Source organism: Zeus faber, assembly GCF_960531495.2.
Source record: "Zeus faber genome assembly, chromosome: 18".
Classification (NCBI taxonomy): domain Eukaryota; kingdom Metazoa; phylum Chordata; class Actinopteri; order Zeiformes; family Zeidae; genus Zeus; species Zeus faber.
This window is the reverse complement of record NC_137210.1, coordinates 8,840,303-8,863,055: the sequence shown is the minus strand read 5'-3', so window position 1 is coordinate 8,863,055 and position 22,753 is coordinate 8,840,303. Positions and strand designations below refer to the sequence as shown.

At 46.4% G+C, this 22,753-nt stretch overlaps 1 protein-coding gene across 2 annotated transcripts in view; it reads left to right on the top strand.

Moving 5' to 3' along the window:
- The window catches only part of sema5ba (sema domain, seven thrombospondin repeats (type 1 and type 1-like), transmembrane domain (TM) and short cytoplasmic domain, (semaphorin) 5Ba), a 121,570-nt gene extending 106,273 nt beyond the window's left edge, over positions 1 to 15,297 (top strand). The window contains exons 16-24 of one of the 2 annotated variants that reach the window (XM_080019818.1): positions 969 to 1,116; positions 1,845 to 2,070; positions 3,804 to 4,016; positions 5,930 to 6,100; positions 8,310 to 8,399; positions 9,308 to 9,445; positions 10,379 to 10,423; positions 11,937 to 12,142; positions 13,897 to 15,297. In XM_080019818.1, the coding sequence (XP_079875944.1) occupies positions 969 to 1,116; positions 1,845 to 2,070; positions 3,804 to 4,016; positions 5,930 to 6,100; positions 8,310 to 8,399; positions 9,308 to 9,445; positions 10,379 to 10,423; positions 11,937 to 12,142; positions 13,897 to 14,073 (1,414 nt within the window). In that variant the 3' untranslated portion in view covers positions 14,074 to 15,297. The remainder of the gene's footprint in view (positions 1 to 968; positions 1,117 to 1,844; positions 2,071 to 3,803; positions 4,017 to 5,929; positions 6,101 to 8,309; positions 8,400 to 9,307; positions 9,446 to 10,378; positions 10,424 to 11,936; positions 12,143 to 13,896) is intronic. The other variant, XM_080019817.1, reaches the window with a different exon arrangement.
- Positions 15,298 to 22,753: the final 7,456 nt, after the last annotated feature.

The following is a 22,753-nucleotide window of genomic DNA, read 5'->3' as shown; positions in this document are numbered from 1 at the left end:
CCCGGGTGCTGGGGGTGGTGGAGGGCCTGCGTATCTGGCGGCCTGCTGGCTCCACGCTGGGCACACGCTGCTACGTGTATGGGCACTTGGCACTCACGCCGGGCTGGATAAGTCATGTACAGTCACCGGTGGACAAGTTACACACACACAGACACACACACACACACACACACACACACACACACAAACACATACAGGCAGTCCCATCACACACGCACACACCACCACAACTGCTTCGAGTGCACCCCAGTACCCTCTGGTTACATTCCTCTCCTTTCCTCCATTTACTGTCATAATTATGACAGGAAGAGACCACGTGACCAGTTGTAGTTCCAGTTTTCCTGGACCTAATTCACTGTTTTTCAATACATGTTGTCATCGTATGTTCATGTTTTTGTGTTAATGTTGTTTGTTTCTATGTTTATTTGTCTCACCGTGGTGATTCTCCCCCTCTTGGAGTAGTGATCAGTTGTTTATAGACCCAAAGATGATAAATAGTTCTCCAAACAGGGGGGTTGGTGGTGGTTCTCTTCAGTATAACCAAAAACTGTGCTCTTGTCATTCTACAGGTCGTCTACAGGACAGAGTTATTGCAGCAGTTCTTGATGATTTATGAATTAATATAGAGTTGCAGTGCAGGTTGAGAACTTGAACTCCACTTGCAGACTAATTCTGTCCTAGATGCAATGGCACAAATACTCTGTGTTGTATGCCCAGCATGCTGACAGCACAGGTTAAAAAAAAAAAAAAAGTATTTTAGCATTCTGAATTTTAAGGATCAATGCAACTTGATATTGCTGCATTCTCAGACCAGTTCTGGTTATTGGTGGACCAATAATATGCTAGGACCATGGATACGGCCTCTACAAACATATTCCATTTCTGGTTTTAGATCTCAAATGTTTTTGTACTGTTGATCATTTGACATGATTTGGAATAGCATAAATGCCCAGGCCTTCTCTCTGCAGGTTCTGTAACGAGGGGGTGTCCTGTCCCCAGCCTATCTTCTGGTCCCCCTGGGGGTCCTGGACCAAGTGCAGCACTGAGTGCAGTGGCGGGGTCCACTCCAGGATGCGATCCTGCGAGAACGGAAACAGCTGCCCAGGCTGCGCGCTGGTAGGAAAATGCTAAATCACACACACACACACACACACACACACACACACACACACACACACACACACACACACACACACACACACACACACACACACACACACACACACACACACACACACACACACATTTAAGACAGATTTACACACAACACACAAAGTGCTTGAGCCTTGGCTCATAACATTCCTGATTATCGAACATTTCAATGCCATCCCTTCCTTCTCTACCGCGAACATTCAATTAGTTTAATGATAAATATGCAATTAATGTTGTCTCGTAATATGTCTCTCATAAAGAGAGAGACATTGTGGCAGAAGCCGAGTCAGACGTTATCCATCTTCCCTGTCGTGGCGCGTGTTGGCGCACGGTGCAGAGCCTTCACTTTGATCATTAGACTGTGGAGATGGTGTCCGTCAAGGTGAGCTGGCAAAGAAGCAGGAAGCGAAGCGACGGCTCTTTCTCTTCTTTCTCCAGAGCCCCAATCAGTCATCTGAGGAGAGAGAGCAGACTGCCCAACAGCGAAGCCCAGTGTTTAAAAAGCTAAAGCCTGCTAAATGTCAGAAACAAAATGTCAACATTTCTTTTTCATTGTGCGCTTAGAAGGAAGGCACATAGCTTTAGCGAGGGCGTTGTGGGGTCGGCGACACATATCTCTAATGAGGACTGTGAATCGAGACAGCACCCAACCTTCAAACTTAACCCAACACCTTCTCCCCTCCCCTGTCCAGGAGTACAAGGCCTGTAACCTGGAGGCGTGCCCCGAGGTGAAGAGGAACACACCCTGGACGCCCTGGATGCCCGTCAATGTGACGCAGGGCGGGGCCCGCCAGGAGCAGAGGGTGCGCTATATGTGCCGGGCCCACCTGGCTGACCCCCATGAGCTGCAGATCGGGCGGAGGAAGGTGGAGACGCGGTTCTGCCCCAATGACGGCACGGCGGCCTGCGAGACGGACAGTGAGTGGTTTCCACCAGGGGTTTCCGATTGTGTGTGTGTGTGTGTGTGTGTGTATTCCACATTAGTTTTGTGGCTGGATTTTTTTGGTTCTCTGCCTTTTGAAAAATGGCACAAAAAGTCTTCCGGGACTTGAATGTCAAACCCCTGATTGTGCTCCTGCTAAATATTAACCAGCAGCTGTGATACATCAGAGGTAGAGCTGAGTAAGATCTTATCCGATATGGATTTATGTGCACGTAGGGACACGTGCATGCTCAGAAATGCACACACACACACACACACACGCGCACACACACACACACACACACACACACACACACACACACACACACACACACACCTGTACAAACACTGCGATGGGAAATCAGCATGCTCAACACTCTCCTAGCAGGACGGCGACACGCTGAAAGGGAACCTCCTGCTCGGCCTGTTAGCTTCCCTACATGCTGTTAGCGAGGGGGTCACAGTCCAGCACCCCCCTCTGGCGCCCCGCAAATTTGTATGTGTGTGGGTGTGAGAGCGAGGGAGACAGACAGAGAGAGAGAGGGAGAGAGAGAGAGACAGAGAGAGAGAGAATAGGCTTTTCAGGGTCACAGTCCAGTGCTCTCGCCACTAGTGGCTTTTCCACGGCCCCCTGCTCTCGAATCGATTACCTGCCGACCTCTGTCAGCCACCTGCAGGCGCCTGCAGGGCCATGAGCGCCATGACAAACTGAGGAAACACAGCTGGGGGGGGGTCACAGTGCAGGAGAGAGAGAGAAAGAGAGTGAAACCGGGAGAAAGTTTGATGGGAGAGCAACACAGAGGGACGGGGCGAGAGAGATGAGAGAGGATGTCTACAGGTCCTTAACGTCTGAAGTTCAGGTTGGATTTATTCTAGTTCCTAATCACTTACCTTGCTATCTAATCTAAAATAAACTGTTCTGATAACAGTTCATAGAATCTTCTAGTTCATAACTGTTTCTATTTCTATCATTTCATTATTTCTGGAATACTCACCTCTACCTTGGTAAAAATACAGTATATGAATATAGAGTTCTTACCTTTAATACCTTGTTAAATAAGAGAGATGATTTGAATTTGAAGGTCTGAAAACGTATCAAATTGAACCCTCGGATGCCTGCACACAGCCTGGAGAGCATGTGACGTTCCCTTTGCATCGGTACAGTTTTGGGATTTTTCCGAGTCTGCCACCCCCACTCGTACTGTTTGTCACGTGACGTCATCTAATCCGGCGCGGAGCACTGCGTCGAGGCCACGCTTTCGAAATTGTTCTGTCAACATCATTTCATCCCGTTACCCGGTGGGACTGGCTTGTGCAACGAAATCTGACAGCCAGTCAACAACAATGGGCCTCCTCTTGGGTTATACGCCGCTAATTAATTTTCATTTCATTTCAAAGCCGCCGTTTACTAATTCCGCTGATAAACATTTGAGATTTGAGAGGGTTGGACACTGTCCTTGCTTCTGAATGTATGAAAAGCAAGAACAATGGCAGTTTTAAATGTAGCTCATGCTCCAGGGCTTTTTTTGAGCGTTGTACTCAAGTATAATTGGTTATGACTTAAGTATGAGAATATGACTACATTATGACTGTGAATACGTGTCATTAATTATATTTAGGTACTACATTTGGCAGGTAATAAAGCTTCTTGCAATTTTTTGATACTCTTACCCCCTTCTGATGAGCTGTGAATTCATTTTCTTTTTACCCTCCACCGCCCTCTTCGTAGCCCTGGTGGAAGACCTCCTGAGGACCCCTGTGGTGCGGACGTCCGGGGCTGGCTGGTCGTCCTGGGAGACCTGGTCCACGTGCTCCCAGAGCTGTGCCAAGGGCTATCGCACCCGGCGCCGGGGCTGCGGCGGCCTCGAGGGCAAGAGCGCCCCCGCCAACTGCCGAGGCTCGCCTGTGGAGTACCAGGACTGCAACGTCCAAGCCTGCCCCGGTGAGAGCGAGCGAACGCGCGCTTATTTACATTCACTTCCATTTATTCATGTATTTACATTCTAGTCATTTAGCGGAGGCTTTTATCCTTGGCTTACAAATCTACTTACGAGTGCATTTCTCATTAAGCGACTTCACATCACAGTCAGCAGAGCTACGGAGCTAGTTATTCAAGAGCATTCAGACAGGGGCATGAACACAAGCGCACTCACAAAGTAAAACCAATACACGCACATGTGCACACACACACACACACCCACACACACATAAAGTGCTGCTGAGTGGATCATTAGTTCCATTAGCTAATGGTTACCAGCTACCGCGGCAACAGCGATGGTGGCTGGCGGCCCTGCCAGCTGAAGTTTATCTGATTCCAGCTCCTCCATCGTCCAGACCTAATCAGCAAGGGTGTGTGTGTCCCTGCCCTGACCACTGAACTCTGCCTTGACCACTGGCCCCTGCTTTCTCAAGCTCCGCTCATTAAGCTGGAGCAAAATATATATACCTCTGCACATACAAATCTGAACAAACAACGTACCATATGTCTGTCTTGTCACTGGCGTGTGCATGCATGCGTTGAATGGAAACACATACTAAACCCTACCTATTAAGAACTCACATGCACCGATTCTAACTCTAAAGCACACAGCGCTCATTAGAGAGAGGCCAGGATCTTTATTGAGGAGCCTTCCCTTGAATATTTATGACCGGCATCGTATGAATAAATGATATATCATCGGTCTGCGGAGGGCTGACCAACCACCCCAGTGTATTGAAATGACCAGCCAATGCTCCTAAAATTAAATCTGGGGGGGTGTCCGGGGGTGCATGAGCTTTAGTCTCAGTCAGCCTGACACACTTAGACCCTATCAAAGCCCAAGCTGCGGTCACTCTAACCCCTGGGCGCTACCTCCCGCCGGGGTGTATTAGTTGGTGAGCTAAATTATTACCATGTCTCTCGGGGGTCCAGCTAGACTTTCTGTGGTGTGATCCAGAGGGGGGGGTGGGGGTGGACGCCAACGACAAAGGTCAACGCTGCCAGAAGGGAGAATGAGCAGGAGATAGTTATTGATGATGAGATTAAAGAGAAGAAATAAGGTGGGAGAGATCACTGAAAATGATTGAAATAGATGGTGAGAGCGTGTTTGAGCAAACGTGTCCTTGGTGTGCGTTGAGAGAGCGAGAGCGGCGGGGGTATAAAGGGAAAAGGAAGACAAAAGAAGGAACTAGAGAGGGCTAGGTCGATAGACGTGGAGACTGGGCGCGGCTGATGAAAGAAGGAGAGAGAGGAGAGGAGAGAGAGAGAGAGAGATGTAGGGAGATGAAGGCCGACTGGAACACCTCCATCAGCTCTCTGGCGTGGGTTGTGGTTCTGCTCGAGCAGTGGTTCTCAACGTGGGGGTTCGGGGACCCCTCCAGGGGTCCTTCAGGAGGTCCCAGCGGGGTCCCCAGCAAAATGATTGATAAGCTAGACTTCATCATTATGTTCGCGCTCTTACAGAATGTACGATAATGACTGTTTTGATCATAGTTTCACTGTTATCTCCCTATCTACAGTATAGACACGGAAGTTTGGACTATCGTCTTATCCAATGATAAAAATCTTCTCATATTATTCCTCAATATCCAGTACTTTAGAGAACAGACTTGTAGTGGCCTTGTAAAGTAAACCCCTCCCCCTGTACCAGTTCTACCTTTGGGTCTTTCCCTCCGTCATGTTGTTGAAAGGAACTCTGGGATATCTGGGCCAAACCAACCCCCGCATCAATAAACAGCCCGTTAAAGATGGCCGCCAGCCAAAAACCTTGTGGGTCGATGAGTTGGGCGACATGACTCTTCTGGTTCATTAGGTAGTGTTAGAAGAAATTGCTGATTTTCTTTGTGTGTGTGTGTGTGTGTGTATGTGTGTCCCAGTGAGTGGCGCCTGGTCCTGCTGGTCATCCTGGTCCCAGTGCTCGGTGGGCTGTGGTGCAGGGCACTACCAGCGCACCCGCTCATGCAACAACCCCACCCCGGGCATTGGAGGGGACATCTGCATAGGCCTGCACACCGAGGAGGCCCTGTGCAACACACACACCTGCGACGGTAAGGGACACGCACAGACACACACACACACACACACACACACACACACACACAGACACACACACACACACACAAACACAGCACTACGGAACTCGTCACTGCACCAAATCAATTAACCACTCATACATAGATAAATTCATAGATAGAACGATGTATAGATGAGTAGATAGATAGATGGATGGATGGATAGATGGATTTATAGATAGATAGATAGATGGATGGATGGATGGATGGATGGATAGATAGATAGATAGATAGATAGATAGATAGATGGATGGATAGTGGTGTAGATTAGTGGTGTAACGGAACGTAGATGATCCTTGATCCTGATTCCGTACGGATGTCCCCCCCCCCCCCCCCCCACAGTTTGACACGCATGTGAACCTCGGATCAATTGCAAAATGTAACCATCATAGTGAAATACAGTTTTACTATCGCTGTTACCTTTTAAAGTGATATTTCCCGAAATCTTGATGCAGAGTTGCAGTGAAAAGAAGATAAACACGACAGATGCGTGCTGTTTTACTCTGATTGGTTGATAGTACGTCACACTATTGTGCTGCTGCTTTACGACATGTCGTGAATGAGCTGCGGTATGCCGCCGCTATGCATTTGCCCGTCCTCCATATGGAAGCGGTCAAGATCCACTAGTAAACAAATACAAGGTGTATTGCGAGATGCAGACTTCTCTACAAAATGGACTTCAACTCTCTTAATTCTGAACCAATTTTCATGACATTTGGTGAGTTACTGGAATTAAATTCAGTTAGTGGGGGCAGATTGTATCATTTCTTCATTCACTACTATTAAAGGAAGAACGTATCATGCGTCCCTCATACTGCACTTTCATTTAACAATTGAGTATTGAATATTTTATATATTTTAAGATTTTTTCTTAAGACATTTCTTGAATGTTGTTTTCATTTCAGACCATGGGCTAATGGTTTCATTCTGTAAAACACTTAAAGTGTTTTACAGAATAAATGGAAAACAAAGTTATATTTGTCTTTTTTTTTTTTTTTTTTTTTTTGCTGGACCGAAAAATTATCCAATCCCTGACTCAAAACTGTGATACGATCCGAACCGCGGGTTTTTTGATCCATTGCACCCCTACTAACTATGTATTTATTCAAAGTAGCTATGGGACACATTTATATTGGAATTTTCATCCTAGCGTGAGATGTGATGTGTGTAACAAGGACGTCCCTACAGCCCCCCCACAACTCTCAATCTGCTCCCACAAGGATGCTGAAATATTTATGAGTGATCCCCGCTGCTAATCCAGGAAAATATAGTTGCGGTATTGCAACTAATAATAAGGTTCAGGGCAACAGGCACAGTGGTTTGTATCAGGCAGCCTTTTCTCTTTTATTTATTTATTTATTTATTTGTTTCATTTCATATAATACAATTTTTAATCGCTTCTCGTGAAACATAAACAAGGCCTAGATAAATATACATCCTCGGCGGGGTATGGGCCTGCATGTCTGTGTATACAGTGTGTGTTTGTGCGTGTGTGTGTGTGTGTTTGTGTCGGCACCCGTGACAGCACATACACAGGAGTGTTTGCGAGCACGCGTCAGAATGTGTGCGTGTGAATGGATTGCCAATTAAAACGGCGGTTATGTCGAAACTGTCATTCTTTCGTCGGCCGAATTAGCCCAACTGTCACTCACGGGTAAAGTACGGTCTGTCGTGCCGAGGAGGAGGAGGAGGAAGAAAGGTACATCGCTACTTGAATACTTCATTTTCCCTGTGCCTTCCTGATCGCGGACAATATTTTTCTTTTCCTCTTTTGGATCAACCGGTCGGGCTCCTGTAGGGACTCCAGCTCCAATCTTGTTTATCGACCATTAACCGAGGTCCCAGGCTACTAACTAATGCCCTTTTTTTAACCTTGTTTTTCCTAAATTCGTGAGTAATTGGAGGACTGCTGCTTGTCAGTTAGAGCGGCAATGTGATGCCCCTGTCACAGGTCATTTGATTGAAGAGTCCTGCGGTAATGGAGGACAGCAGGAAGGCGGACGCCGACGGAATACTAATGGGGAGCCTTGAGCCGACTACAATACAGTCATGCAGGTCGGCTGGGTGACGCAAATAAATGGAAATAAATGAAGCAATTATAGTTTGGGGCTCGCGGTCTCGGTTATTAAACGTAGGAGGCTTTGCAGATGGGAGGAATGTGAGTGCGTTGTGGTTTTCTGGGCAGACAAGCAGGTGGCGGCCGGAGGAGAGCGGAAGCCGGCACTGGAGCCGGAGAGCGAGCGACCTATCAGTGAATGCCAGACCGGTAGTGAAGGTAAAAGAATCCAAGTCCAGTCAAAGAAAAGAAAAATAACATAACAACAGAAAAAAAAAAAAAAAATGTCCTCTCCCTCAACTGAACTCGTCTGCTTGAATAACTAACCTGCATGTTGCATCTGCCCTCCGAGGACCGCTCTCCCAAAGTTATTCCATTCCGGTGCTTTTACACATCATGGTGTAGTGATGAGAAGTACGGCTCTTTTTGGGGATTCGGCTCTTTGCGAGTGACTCCGTGAAAAGAGCCGCTAAAACTTCCTGATGCTTCGTTCATTTCACGTTTATTTTGTTGGTGAATGAGAGTCAGAAGAGTGGGTTCAGCTCTGGAATCTGGGCTTGAGGACGACTCACCGCTGTTTTCGTTCGCGATTCGAGAGTGAACTACCGTGGTGGTTGTGGTGATGGCGGGACAGTTTGAGCCGTCTTCCTCCCGGGAGGGAAGCTTGTTTATCGCCCGGGCCACCCCCACTGCGGAAGCACAGCGAGAGCTCGGTCCGGGAGACAAACATCTCCGCTGCCCGCTCACACACACACACACACACACACACACACACACACACACACACACACACACACACACACACACACACACACACACACACACACATATTCTCTGCGGGGTTTACTTTTCCCCTAAATCCTGTTTGCCTCATAGAACACTTGTTGGTGGAGCTCATCCGCCGGGGCCAGCTGGGGGACTGTTTGTTTGTTGCTACGGGGACTGGGAACAGGGGGTGGGCGGGGCGGCCTTTCATGTGTTCACAGCTTGGCTTCGGAAAAGCTGTCAGTGTCCTCGCAGCGGCTTTAGTTCCTGGACTGACGGGGTCCGTGCATATGTGCGCGCGCGTGTGTGTGTGTGTGTGTGTGTGTGTGTGTGTGTGTGTGTGTGTGTGTGTGTCTCATCAGGCGGCTGGATGGCCTGGTCCCTGTGGTCGGCCTGTGATGACTCAGGCCTGCAGATGCGGATTCGGACGTGCGGCACACAGGGCTCGGCGCCCTGCGTGGGCAACAGCACGCAGCGGCGGGACTGCAACGAGATCCCTGGTGAGACCCCCCCCCCCCCCCCCACACACACACACACACACACACTTCCCCCGTCCCTCTCCCCGATCGTCTCCATTCCATCACGGTCGTCTGTGAAAAGCCAACAATCACGTTCATCCAGCGTCCTCACGGTCATGAACTCATTTGCACTAATTGCACATACACACACATTGAGACGTCCCCAGGCTGCCAACTCCGTGACACATCTCTTTTTTTTTTGCGGAGGATCAAACCCGTCCTCCTCCTCCTCGTGGGTTTAACTAACTTTAATTAAGTCCCATTGAGTTGAACGCGCGTGCGTGGTGAGCGCTCTGTTGCTCGGCGGCTCTCTCACGAAAATGATCTCTCACGGCACGCCAGCGTCCTGACTCCTCCCGACGCGCTCACAAAGCCAAATACCTGGTGAGCACGAGAGCGCCAGATCGCCAGCGTCTTAGGCGAGGAGGTGGGAGAAATTTAAAAGACAAAGTCACGAAAATAACCCTCGATATTGATCCTCCCATCGGAGGGGGCTACAGGTCAGAGCTGTGAATGATCCCTGTCCACACCAGCAACCGCATTCCAACGGAGGTTCATAAATGTAGGAAAAAATCACTTTTCAATGTAATCTCTCCCTCTAGATTCCAAATGAACGTTTTTACTTGTTTGTTTTTTTTATCCTAATTTCTCCTGATGCAAAAAAAAAGTCTCCCCGGAGAGCTTGCACACACACACACACACAGGCACACGCACACACACACACACACACACACAAACACATTCATACCCCATGTACCGCTTCTCATCCAGTGCGTTTTGGTTCTACCCTGGCACGTCTCGACTCCCCCCGATGTTACGATCACTGGGCTGTCTGTCTGCCTGTCTGTCTGTCTGTCTGTCTGTGCGTGCGTGCGTGCGCTTGTGTCTGATCCTGTCTTCCTGTACTCTCTGCAGTCATTCTCCCTGCATCTGGCTTTGATAAGGACCAGCACTGCGGAGGTAAGTGGATTAACAGCTGCCTACACGACTGGTGTACGCAGGTGTGTGTGTGTGTGTACATCGTGTTTGTGGTGCTCGTGTTTTCACGCATTACGTGTTCATTTCCATATGAACGTCAACACATATCCACGCTACTTAATTTGTTTTGATCTATTCATGCTAGATATTTATAATATGCAGTTGGTATTTGTAGATGGTATTTGGGGTATTTTTATTGGTAAACCTTATGTCGACAAGGGTGTATACGTGGCAATACATATGGTCCTCAATATAACTAAAGTCAACATCGTCGCCTTAAAAGCTCACAACCAACGAAACATATTCAAACATTGTCATATAAGTGAAACCTGACATGTTTTTGTGCAGAATTGGGGATGGGGATGCAGCAGATTCTCTGGTGCAATTTGCATTTCGTTGAGTAAAATGTTACAGGAAGTCCTCACTAAACGACCTACCTGTTTTACGACCGTTGAGACTTAGGACCAGCTCTCTGACCAGTCTGTACTGTACACTGTGTACAATACCACGAAGCCTCAGCGTCAAGTATCTCATCGCACATCACCTTTTATATACTATATACACTATATACACTGTATATACTATATCCACTAAATTACTATATACACTATATACACTGTATATACTATAAATACTATATATACTATATACACTGTATATACTATATACACTATAATATACTATATACACTATATACACCATATACACTATAAATATTATATATCCTATATAGACTTTATACACTATATACACTGTATTCACTATATCCTAACGGGAGCAGCCGAAAGAAGAAGAAGAAGAAGAAGAAGATACACTATATATACTTTATACACTATATACACTATAAATACTTTATATCCTATATAGACTATATACACTATGTACACTAAATATACACTATAAATACTATATACACTATATATACTATATACACTATATACTCTATAAATACTATATATCCTATATAGACTATATATACTATGTACACTAAATATACACTATAAATACTATATACACTATATATGCACTATATGTACTATATACACTATATACACTACATACACTATATATACTTTATATACTGTATACACTATATATACTATATACACTATATACACTATATATTCTATATACACCCTATACACTATATATACTTTATACACTACATACACTATATATACTTTATATACTGTAATACACTATATATACACTATATACTGTACACTGTATACATGTCATCTCATCACCGTTCTCAGTCCGTATTCACTACACTAGTGTTCACAATGGCCACGCCCCTTTACCGTCAAATAACACGGGTCCTCACTTATCGACCAGATACACTCGGTCTGGTGTATCTATCAATAGGCTGTATTTGATTATAAGTTCAATAGTAAGTTCTAAATATTTGAATGTCATCTTTCCTAAAAAAAATGACCATTAGGCCACTTGGGAGTTAGTCCGATCACTATTTCTTCTCCTCCGCCGCCCGTTCCAGCGTTCACCTCCATCCACCTCATCGCCACGGGGGTCTCCTGCTTCCTGGGGGCCGGGCTGCTGTCCTTCCTGGTTTACGTCTACTGCCAGCGCTTCCACAAGCCCTCGCAGGAGTCAGCCGTCATCCACCCCACCACGCCCAACCACCTCAACTACAAGGGCAACACCACACCAAAGAACGAGAAGTACACGCCCATGGAGTTCAAGGTATGAATGACGCAGGTGGATCGTCATGAAGAGCCTGGTGGTTTCAAGTCCTTCAGTTCGGAAATCAATTCACCATTTGAACCTGTGTGTTTTTATTTTAGATTTCGATTTGTTTCTCTTAGTTTAGTTCGGTTAGTAGAGCAGTCACCAGTAGACCAGTGTTACTATTGAAGTTCAGCCAGGCACCAGTTACGTCCGTCAGAGACGCAGTATGTCACTTAAAATGTCGAGGTTTTTGAACGTTACTCAAGAATCTGAGGTTTCTGAATGCACCATAAGGTCAGAAGCTGCGAATCGGCTCGCTTTCAACTGGTTACGGAAATTAAAAAACATGTTTTTAGTTTTCACAGAAATCATTTTGGCATTTTCCAAAAATGGCTGACCCACTGCAGTACCTCCGCGGGCTCTCTACTGGGGTTGAAGACCCCTGATTTAAACAAAAATTATTCCCCTAATCATGACCAAAAGCATCTCCGAACACACAGAAGGACAAACAAAAAAAGCGTGCACACGCACCCGGGCACGGTATATAAATGTTGGACGTTCAAGGGCAACAAATGCAATTCATGTTTTATGTAGAACTGATTTCATGCATTTATCTCAATAGAACACAAACCGCCGAAGATGGATTACAGTTCATTTCCATGCCAGTTTGCGGTCCCTTTTTTCTCTTGCGGAAAAAAAAACAATACAACAAACTAAAGGCCAGTGTCCTCCTCCACCTGCCCACAGGCCAGAGTCCTTAATAATGGAATCCATTAGATTGCTAATGCGCAAGCCAAGCGATGGCCTCCCGCTAAACCATGCATCCATACCAGGGAATAGAGGTCTCTGCCCGACTGACTTTGGGAGACTTTGGTAACACAACTTTAGCCCGACATGAAACCCAAAGTACAACTGCCTCATTCATTCGTCAGGGTCCACCTCGCCTTTGTAAACTCCACACAGCTTCCTAGATCCAACCCCCCTCCCCCTGCAAGCTCAACATACAGAACCCCAAAATGGCCGTTAACGGATTTTTTTTTTTTTTGGATGGCGTCCGCCTCCCCGCTAGCTTATTGATGTGTTATTGTTGTTGTTTTGCGGCGGCTGTTTGCTCTGCCCGGGATTGGTGATGAGGACCGTGGCGGCGCTGAGAGCCCCGTCTCATTAGGCTTAATGACCAGAAGGAGAGGGGCAACACGCCGCTGGAGGTCGGGTGTCACTCCAGCGTCATTAGAGCGCTGTTTATTCATGGCGTTGCCCTCTACTCCGGGCCAATTTATGACGACCGCCGTCGTATATTTCGCCGACTCTAACCTGATTACCGGGCTGCCTCCAGGCCTCGGCGCTGCTCAGATGGATTACAATGCTTCCCCGGGAAAGGGTTTCACCTTATGTTTGGCTTTTACCAGACACTCTGCAGCTGCATTAGATCAAATGTGTTCTTAGCCCCTGTTACTGTGAAGCAAGAAAATAGTAAATTCACGACATCTTGTGAGTTCAGGCATTGATCTTGCCCGACATGAACTAAATTACATTTGTCAGAATATTGCGCCTCACTTATGAATGCACGTGGCGTGCGTTCACCGTGAAGCCACGGCTTGTTTGAGTCGATTTATTCACTTGGGGAGGGGGACACTGTGCGCTGTTTGCTGTGGTGTGACGAAACGCAACCTCAACCGCAACACCACCTGCCGCTGTAAACAAATTCTGCCCTTTTGAATCCTCCTCCCCCTTCTCTTTTTTGTCTTCAACCACCCATTCTCTCCCAGACGCTGAACAAGAACAACCTGCTGCCGGACGAGCGCTCCAACTTCTACCCGTCTCCCCTCCAGCAGACCAACGTCTACACCACCACCTACTACCCCACGGCGCTGGGCAAGTACGACTACCAGCCCAACTCCTCCCCCTCCCCCTGCAGGACCTATAACCACAGCAACAACAGCTGAGGAACACAACCCCCCCCCCCCCACCCCCCACTGCGCCTCCGCCTCCACCACCATCCCCCCCCCCCCTCCCCACCCGCCTCCTCCACCCACCTCCGCCCGAACAGACCGAACCCACCGTTGCAACGGAACCGGCGTGAAGTGAAAGAAACCCCCTCCCACGGCCCCTCCGGCCCCGCAGTGGTCTCTTCCGCACGGAAGGGTCGGTATATCCAAGGACATTTCTGGAACTTTCCAGCGCCCCGGCGGGCGGGGGCAGAGACTTATGCAACCGTCTGGGGAGGGGTCTTTTCACGAGGGTCTTATGGGATTTTCGGCGTGTCAACAGAGTATCGTCAAAGCGCTTTTGTTGGCGATCCAGTGGAAAGTTCCGCCGATAGGAGCTGAACGGACGGATTTCGGCATCGGAGGCCTTTGTCTTTCTCGACTTCTCCTCCATGACAAATCACATGTTATCTGACCCATTTACGGACGAAGCCCACCCCCACCCACCCCCACCCACCCTAAGTCCCTCAACAACAAAAGTAGTTAACGGGAACAAATGGCGCATGTGATTATGTCCTCGCCTCGGAGGATCCGATGAAGTCGATACTCAATTAAATTAGAGATCGATATCTGCCGTGGCCGTTCGGGCCCGATGAGCTCTCCTCTTTCTTTCTTTCTCTTTGCGCTTTTTCACATGACGGGAGAAATCAGATCGGAGCTTCGGTCCGTGTCTGTTATGGCGGGACGCACGCGCAGTCGGAGAGAAATACTTCCTCTCTCCGCACTGCACACCGATGGACGTCTGGCCGCTCTTCAATTCCCTGAAGCCAGGACGCGTCTGGGGAAATGGGCGGAGTCCCAGAATGGACGATGTTACTGTACATAAAGATTTATTTTGTTTTTTCGCGAATGCCTTGGGTGCCTGTATGCAATAGAGGGGAGGGGTGGTCTTTTTCTATTAGTGCGTTCTTTCTTTTTTTAAAGAGCGGTAAAAACTTCTGGGAAAGAACTTCCTGAATTCTTCAATGGATGCATTGATTCTACTGAGTGTTGAACGGCTCGGTGGTCATATCAGATATGGCCCTGGATCGGGTTTGCTACGACGATAAAAAGCTAGAATAAGCTAGTAGTTTGGCACTTCGTCTTTTAATGTTGTTGTTTTCTATATATATTTGTGTGTGTGTGTGTGTGTGTGTGTGTGTGTGTGTGTGTGTGTGTGTGTGTGTGTGTGTGTGTGTGTGTGTGTGTATATATATATATATATATATATATATATATATGTGTGTGTGTGTGTGTGTGTGTGTGTGTGTGTGTGTGTGTGTGTATATATATATGTACACAGTATATTTGTATGTATGTATATATGTATATATATATTTATATATGTGTATATATGTATATATGTATATATAGGTATACTGTATATGTATGTATCTGTATATATATGTGCATATACATGTGTATATGTATGCATACATACAGTATATCTGTATATATAAATATAAATGTATACATGTATATATATACAGTATGTGTGTGTGTGTGTGTATATATATATATGTGTGTGTGTGTGTGTGTGTGTGTGTGTGTATATATATATATATATATATATATATGTATATGTATATATATATATATACGAGGAGGGAAAATATCTGTTTTGTGCTCTTTGAATGAGCTGTAGCATAGGGAGAAATATTTTGTTAACACTAAATGAAAAATGAAAAATAAACTATAGCTGATTAATTCTTATTTCGTACTTTTTACTTTACTTTCCCTTTCCCCCCTAATTTTTAAGCATTTTCAGTAGCCATCCAGCTTCAATATGTGGAATAACAGAAAAAATTAATAAATACAGACTGACTGAAAGGCATGTTTTGTGAGGATGAAATGTGTGCGTGTGCGTGTGTGTGCGCGTGTGTGTGTGTGTGTGTGTGTGTGTGTTGGGGAGATTCAGTCGAATTAAGCGGTGGCCTGTATATAAATCTTTGCAAATTCCTTTGTGTGTGTGTGTGTGTGTGTGTCATTGTTTGTCACCGAGTTGTATTGTTTTTTTAATGTAAATCGTTTCATACATATCACTTTATATGAGGAGAGAGGGGAGCAGAATATCCCACATTGTGTTGTCTACAGTCCTTTATTTTTTCTTTTTCTTCTTTCTATGTAGCGTATATGAGATGTTACACAATGTCAGGCTGGGGAGGGGAGCAGTCAGAACAATATTTATAGTCAAGGCTTGGTTCAAAAGGGGCATTTCACTGTTGAGCTCTATTTTATATTATTATTATTATTATTATTATTATTATTATGCCAGTTCATTGAATGTTAACCCAGCAACGCTTTCCTCATCCAGCTACTGTACCCGCACCGGGCCACCGCGTTATCTGTATATAGGCACCACGGCCTTCTGCGTACCCATCGATGACCCCCACCCCCATGAAGTTTAGCATCCTGTAAATGTACCTGTATATTGTATAGCTAACACTGTTTGTTTTAAAAGCCTTATAGTTGTTTTAAAAGAGAACAAAAAAGGTGCAGCAGCTAAGTACACACCAACCATTGGGGTTTGTTGGGGGGCAGAGCTCGAGAAGGGGACCAGGATCTGTAAAATGAAACTAAACGTCTTTCAAACAACCGCACGAGACGGAGATCTGTCTCCGGTGAGTAATCTGCAGCAAAATATTTTTTAGAAGCTTCTTATTCGGGCAGAACGGGCGACTGGGAGGTCCGTCTTGAGCTCTGTCCCCCGTCATGTGAGGCTCATTGCCCTTCTATGCAACTTACCAGGTGTACTGTTAGACCTGTCATGTAGACTGTATTCACTGCCTTTTAGACACTGTGAATTTTTTGCTACTCTATATTTTTGTATATTGTACATTATAAAGGATAATAAAACTTGATGCCAACACCACAGTATCACTGACAATCCCAACACCTGCCGTGTGAGTGAGCGTGTGTGGGTGTGTGCGTGTGCGTGTGTGTGTGTGTAAAAGCTCAGTGCATTTTAACTGCATCTTCTACTCAAACTCTCAAACTCTAAAAGGAAACACGACTTTTGATATAGATTTTTTTTTCAGTATTTTCTTAAAATTGTTGATGTCCCAGAATACAATTTGAAACTGCAATGTCTCCCCCCCCCCCCACACAGACACATCTGGGTAAACCTTCGTCTATGCTCTTAGACGGACACTTTCAGCGCTCGAAAGTTTGCCTTCTTCTGGTCGATTGATTTTGGGTGTTTTTCTTGGTCCCCCGAGGTTATTATATTTTTTGTTCCTTTTTTGTGAATGTCCGTCCATAGCAACAGTTCATTGACCGCAACTAGCCAGGCTGTTTTTTCACTTCTTGCACACCCAACCAGTGCTCTCTTTCTGGTGGCAGACTCTGCCACGACTATGGAATTGGCATATAGAGGAGCACATGTATAACTCAAATACATTGAATGGCTGTTTCTTATAAAGCACCAGCTAAATGAAGTATCAAACATGGGATTTTCCGAAAAAATAATCGTACGGATTACCACTTTAATACGTTCATCCAATACAAGAACCTGTTTGTTTGGGGTTTAGCTTTATTTGGTGTCCCTTGACTCTGCTGTGTATACTGTAGCTGACTAGGTATAATACAGCCCCAAAAACATCTCGATACCTGCCTCGTGATGACAAGCCCCGCAGTGAATTACAACTAGCTGTGTGTGTGTTTGTCTTTGGGTGTGTGTGTGTGTGTGTGTGTGTGTGTGTGTTTGTCTTTGTGCGCTCCACTGCATTCCATCTCAGCCCTCGTCCCCTTCTTTGCGGTGGAGCCGAGTGAAGCAGAGAGCGGAACTGAGGAGAGATGGATGGGGGGAGCGAGCCAAGTAGTCAGGGTGTGTCCGGCGGAGCGCCCATGGATCACTGTGAGTGCCAATGGCGGAGACACCCGCACTTCATCACGGCGTGCGCGGGACGGCGTGCGCGGGACAGCGCTACAGGCACGCCAAAGCTGACGGAGCCACGGCCTCACCGACTCAAAACACTTGGAGATCAAACCCTGAATAACACGTCCGACGCAGTTCGGCGGCCTGCGAGGAAGCTGTCGTTCACCCTGACGTTAGTGTCGCCACATCAGTGTCACACACACGTGGGTTGTTATGGATCCTTCTCGTTGGGCTCAAGTGCCCTGTCTCCATTACAGCGAGCAGCATCTCAATCTTCTTCTTATGAATGGCCAGACTTAATTAACAGACAGAATTAATCAGACCTTGTTCCGCTGATGGACAGATGGCGGTGGTCGGCACGATGGCACACGGCCACTCGGAACGTGGGCTCGCCGGCTCGTGGGACGGAGGAGGAGTTGGGAGGCAAGGGGAAGGGCGGACATGAACAGGAAGTGGAGAGGGCCATCGCCGCTCGACCCCGGGATTCCCGGCCCACTCCCTCTGCGACTGAGAGGCGCGGCCATGGAGGTTGGTTTTTCTTCGCGATAGAATCAATTTTTCACTTGTAGATCGACAATCACCAAAAAAGCACTCACTGAAGAGGATGGGCGGTGGTCGCCTTTGTCTCTTCACCAAACCAAGACATTCTGTGGCGTGAGGGTCTCCGAGCCGCAGGAGATCACAGTCTTATAATGTGACAATCTGATGTTTGCTCCGTCTCGCCGTGTGTTTGCGGAGACGCGGGGAGCCTTTCTTTCCTCCTTTTTTGATGTGCGGTGCACAGTGTCCCGGGAGAAAGCGGCGCCCAGACAGACGGGGCTTGTGTGTTTGGCGGGGACTGGGAGATCACACGGCGTCTGAAGTCGCAGCCAGAAGTCACTCTCATCGCCTTTGGGTTGGGGTAGGGGAGGGACTGCATCCCCTGTCGCTTTCGTCGTCACAGCTCTCAATCCTCTTACGCGGGAAATTATTTTGATATGATTCAGCAGCTTAGCATTAATCAGGTATCCAATTGTTTGCTCTGAGTGTGTATGTGTGTGTGTGTGTGTGTGTGTGTGTGTGTGTCTTTGTGCGCTCCACTCCGTGCATTCCATTTCAGGACTGGAAGGCTGCCTGGGAGGAATCGCCGGGACTCGGCAGCCTTGCAAAATCTAATCAAAGGAGTCAAGATGCGACGGAGTTGCAATCTGTTGTCTAGCAATTTCAAGCTGTCCTCCCAGCCCACCCTCCGAAAGGATATTGTTTCTATTTCACCCAATGACCAGACTTACAAGCAGCTTAAGTTGCTCCGCATAACGTGGCACATTAGCTTTCAGCCGCCAAAGTCACAACGTCAGCCGGTCACAGGGGTCACCTGGCCGCCCGAAAAGTTGGGGGGGAAGTGGTCGTGGGACAGGGTGAGGCTAACAGCGGCGCCAGGTGACCAGGTGCCAACAGAGAGCGATGAGGAGGAGAGAGGGAGCGGGCAGTGATGAAGGGCCCTCTCCTTCATAACCCTCCCCCTAGTAAAGCAGAGGAGGGGAACGGCAAACGATGCTAAATCAACCCCCACTACTACTACTACTCCTCCCCCTCTTCCTCCTCCTCTCCCCCCTCCTCTTCCTCCTCCTCTCCCCCCTCCTCTTCCTCCTCCTCCTCCTCCCCTTCGCGAGGCGGTGCGAAGCTGGCGAGTCGTCGTTAAAGCAGAAGCAGGGACTCCTTCCAAGAGGCTCATTTGATGAACACCGGGGGGGGTTTACGGCGGCTGCGCGCGGCGGCGCTTTCGAGAGCCATTTGCGTTTTATTTAATCTACTTAACCGGCTGACGTGGGGTCGTAAAGGTTGACGTACAGGTTGAGCGACTGGCGGCGGTATTGATGGCCCAGATGTGAATTAAAACGCTGATGGCGCGGGAACGATGATGGGGCGGGGAGACACGCACGTTCTTTTGGAGAGCGAACGAAAGGTTACACACCGCTAACGCGATAGGGAAAACGGTGTAAAGTGCTCTCTAGAGTGCTCTTCTGATCTAGATTTCAGGAACTGGTGTTTCAGGTGTCAAAAATGCTCTGAGCGCGCCACTGGTGTACGTTGAGCTACATACTGTACTTTACTGAACACATCTGTCGTACAAGGTGGTGAGTTCACTTTATAGTTACTAGAGATGCACCGATCCAGTGTTTTTCAGTTCCGATCCGATTCCGATGCATATGTGCCGATACCAATTCTGATTCCGATACCAGATCTCATTTTTCTTGTTATTATTGTTGTTGGTATTATGTGTAGGGTTACTTGAGGCTGTTGTTAACCACACTGCACTTCTTATTAAAGGACCAAAAAATTATACAAAAATCCATAAAATGTAATTTCTTTGAATTGTATGTTAAGTAGGCCTCACATACAAACAGGTATAAGTATTCAGTGAATATTTGAAATAAATAAATAAACCGTTGGAACGTACGGCAACGTCGCCGCCATGTTGAAACGGTTGTGGAGAAGGGAAAAACAACTTCCAAGGATCCAAAACTTTTTTCTACTCCACGTAGATCATAAACCCTTGAAAATAAAAGGTGGCGTCAGTCCGGTATCCGATGAGTGAATGATGTCAGTATCGGCACCCGATACCGATGTTGAATCGGATTGGTCCCATCTCTAGTCGTAACTCTCATGTCCAGAGAAGCCAGTGAAAATCATCTCAGAGAAGCTGGATCCCAGCAGGACTCGGTTCAGCGCTCCCGTAACGGGTTGAACACCTCATTTATTATATATGTCCTTCAATCAGATGATTGGAGGAGAAGACCTAGATTGGTAAGACTCAAAACAGAGCCATTGAAAGTCAACGGATGAGAGCTTTGGTGTTGGACAACTTGAGTGTTCGATGCCAGGTCAGCGTTTGAAAGACGGCAACACGGGTGCACGTTTCAAAGCGCCTGGAGACCAGGTCCGAGCTTGAAGGCGACCTGGTGGCCTGATGGTTCAGACGCTGCTGTCGCAGGTTCGAGTCCCGATTTTTACATTCAAGTCCTGTTGCTTGAATCATTTGAGTGGAGGAGACGACCGACGCACTCGGGTGGCTGGTTTCCAGCTTCTCTGGGATGTTCGACCACCCTGTTAATGGCCCTTTTGGTTGAAAAAACACTGCAAAAGTGCTGGTGAGTCCAGAGTGCCCCTGCAATGGAGACAACATTGTGTAGCGCCCTCCTAGATGCTCTGACAATAGAAGCGGTAATTTACTCATTAAAAAGGTGTTATTTTGGGAGCCAAAAATAACCAAAAACACATGAAAATGATTTTTATATATATATTTATATATATATATATATATATATATATATATGTGTACTGTACATATTAAGTACAACTTCTTAAACATTTTACTAAAAAAACAATTTATGTGGTACAATTCAACACTGCTGGTATTAATTGTGAATCCATAAAAAGCATACTTCCAGAATACTTCAAATGTATTTTTTTCACTTTGGAAGGATATTTAAATAAATGTACAAGAGAAAATGAATTTAGATAAATGTAAAAAAAAATTGCAAGAATCCGAAAAACAAAAGTCCTCAGCAATTGTCAGGTTGATAAAACTGACGTATTTAAAAAGCTGTACCTCAGTCGGAATGTCAGCAGATTTCTACGATGATGACGACAGACACAGAGGTTTAACTTTTCCTCTCACGGGCGTTTCTTCTTTTCAAGGACTAATTTTTTTCCGCCACAAAAACCTTTCCACAGTTACTTCCCCGTACTTACCCGTCTGTAAATTGACCTTGATTCACCAATCAATCAGGTTGTCGGGGCAGATTATTTTGCTTTTGAAATGCACACTCTCTCCCAGGCTCCCTTCAAGACCCACAACTTAGAAAATACAATTTAAAAAAATGCATTAGCAGTCGCATTACCTTGAAAATGTCCCGCAGTGTGACGTTGACTCAAATTCAATTGTTTCTACTGTGCCCCGCGGGGACAATGTCGGATTTCTCAGATGTTCTTTTTTTCATTTCCTGTGTACTGTATATATACAACTGAAGCCGGGGGGGACATTTTAAAGAGTGATCAACAACCAGAAAGTGACAAAGAGAAATGGGTTCCACCCGTGCATTCAGAACACGATCCGGCAGGCTTTTAAGCAATTTGCCCGTCCTTGTGTTTGTTTGAAGCCTCTTCCTGCAATGTCACACACACACACACACACACACACACACTCGCACGCAAGCACGCACGCACACACACACACACACACAGGCGCAGGCTGGTGCAAAGAAACGACCCAAACACCCTTTACCGTGAAGGCACAATTTGTTCGGAAAAAAATAAATATACTGTAACGGTTGATACTTTCCCTAAATAAAAACAGTAAATGTGAAATGTCCTTCTTGTAGGGCTGAATCATCCTGACTTTGAGTGCTCATGTGCTTTTAAGGACATGATGAACATTTATTTTCGGTTTTGGCGAGACTTGATGGGACACATTTAATATTAAGGATCCATGACGACATTTATACACACACGCTGAGGTTCAATTTCAATAAGGCGAGATCTTGAATATTACAGCCGTCATTTGGACACTGTATTTGTACCTACAGTATAACCTAATTATTTGATCATCGTGATACACACACTGCTTTTTTTTTACCTATGCACAGCACATACAGTAGTAAGCACACAAAATGTTATTTTTGGGAACCCCAAATAAAATTCACCAGAATCCTAAATAAATGTCTCTGATACCTTTTTTTTTCTGGGGGAGGACCGCCAGGACCCTCAGACCGCCCAATTAATGCTTTGTCAATGGAGTGA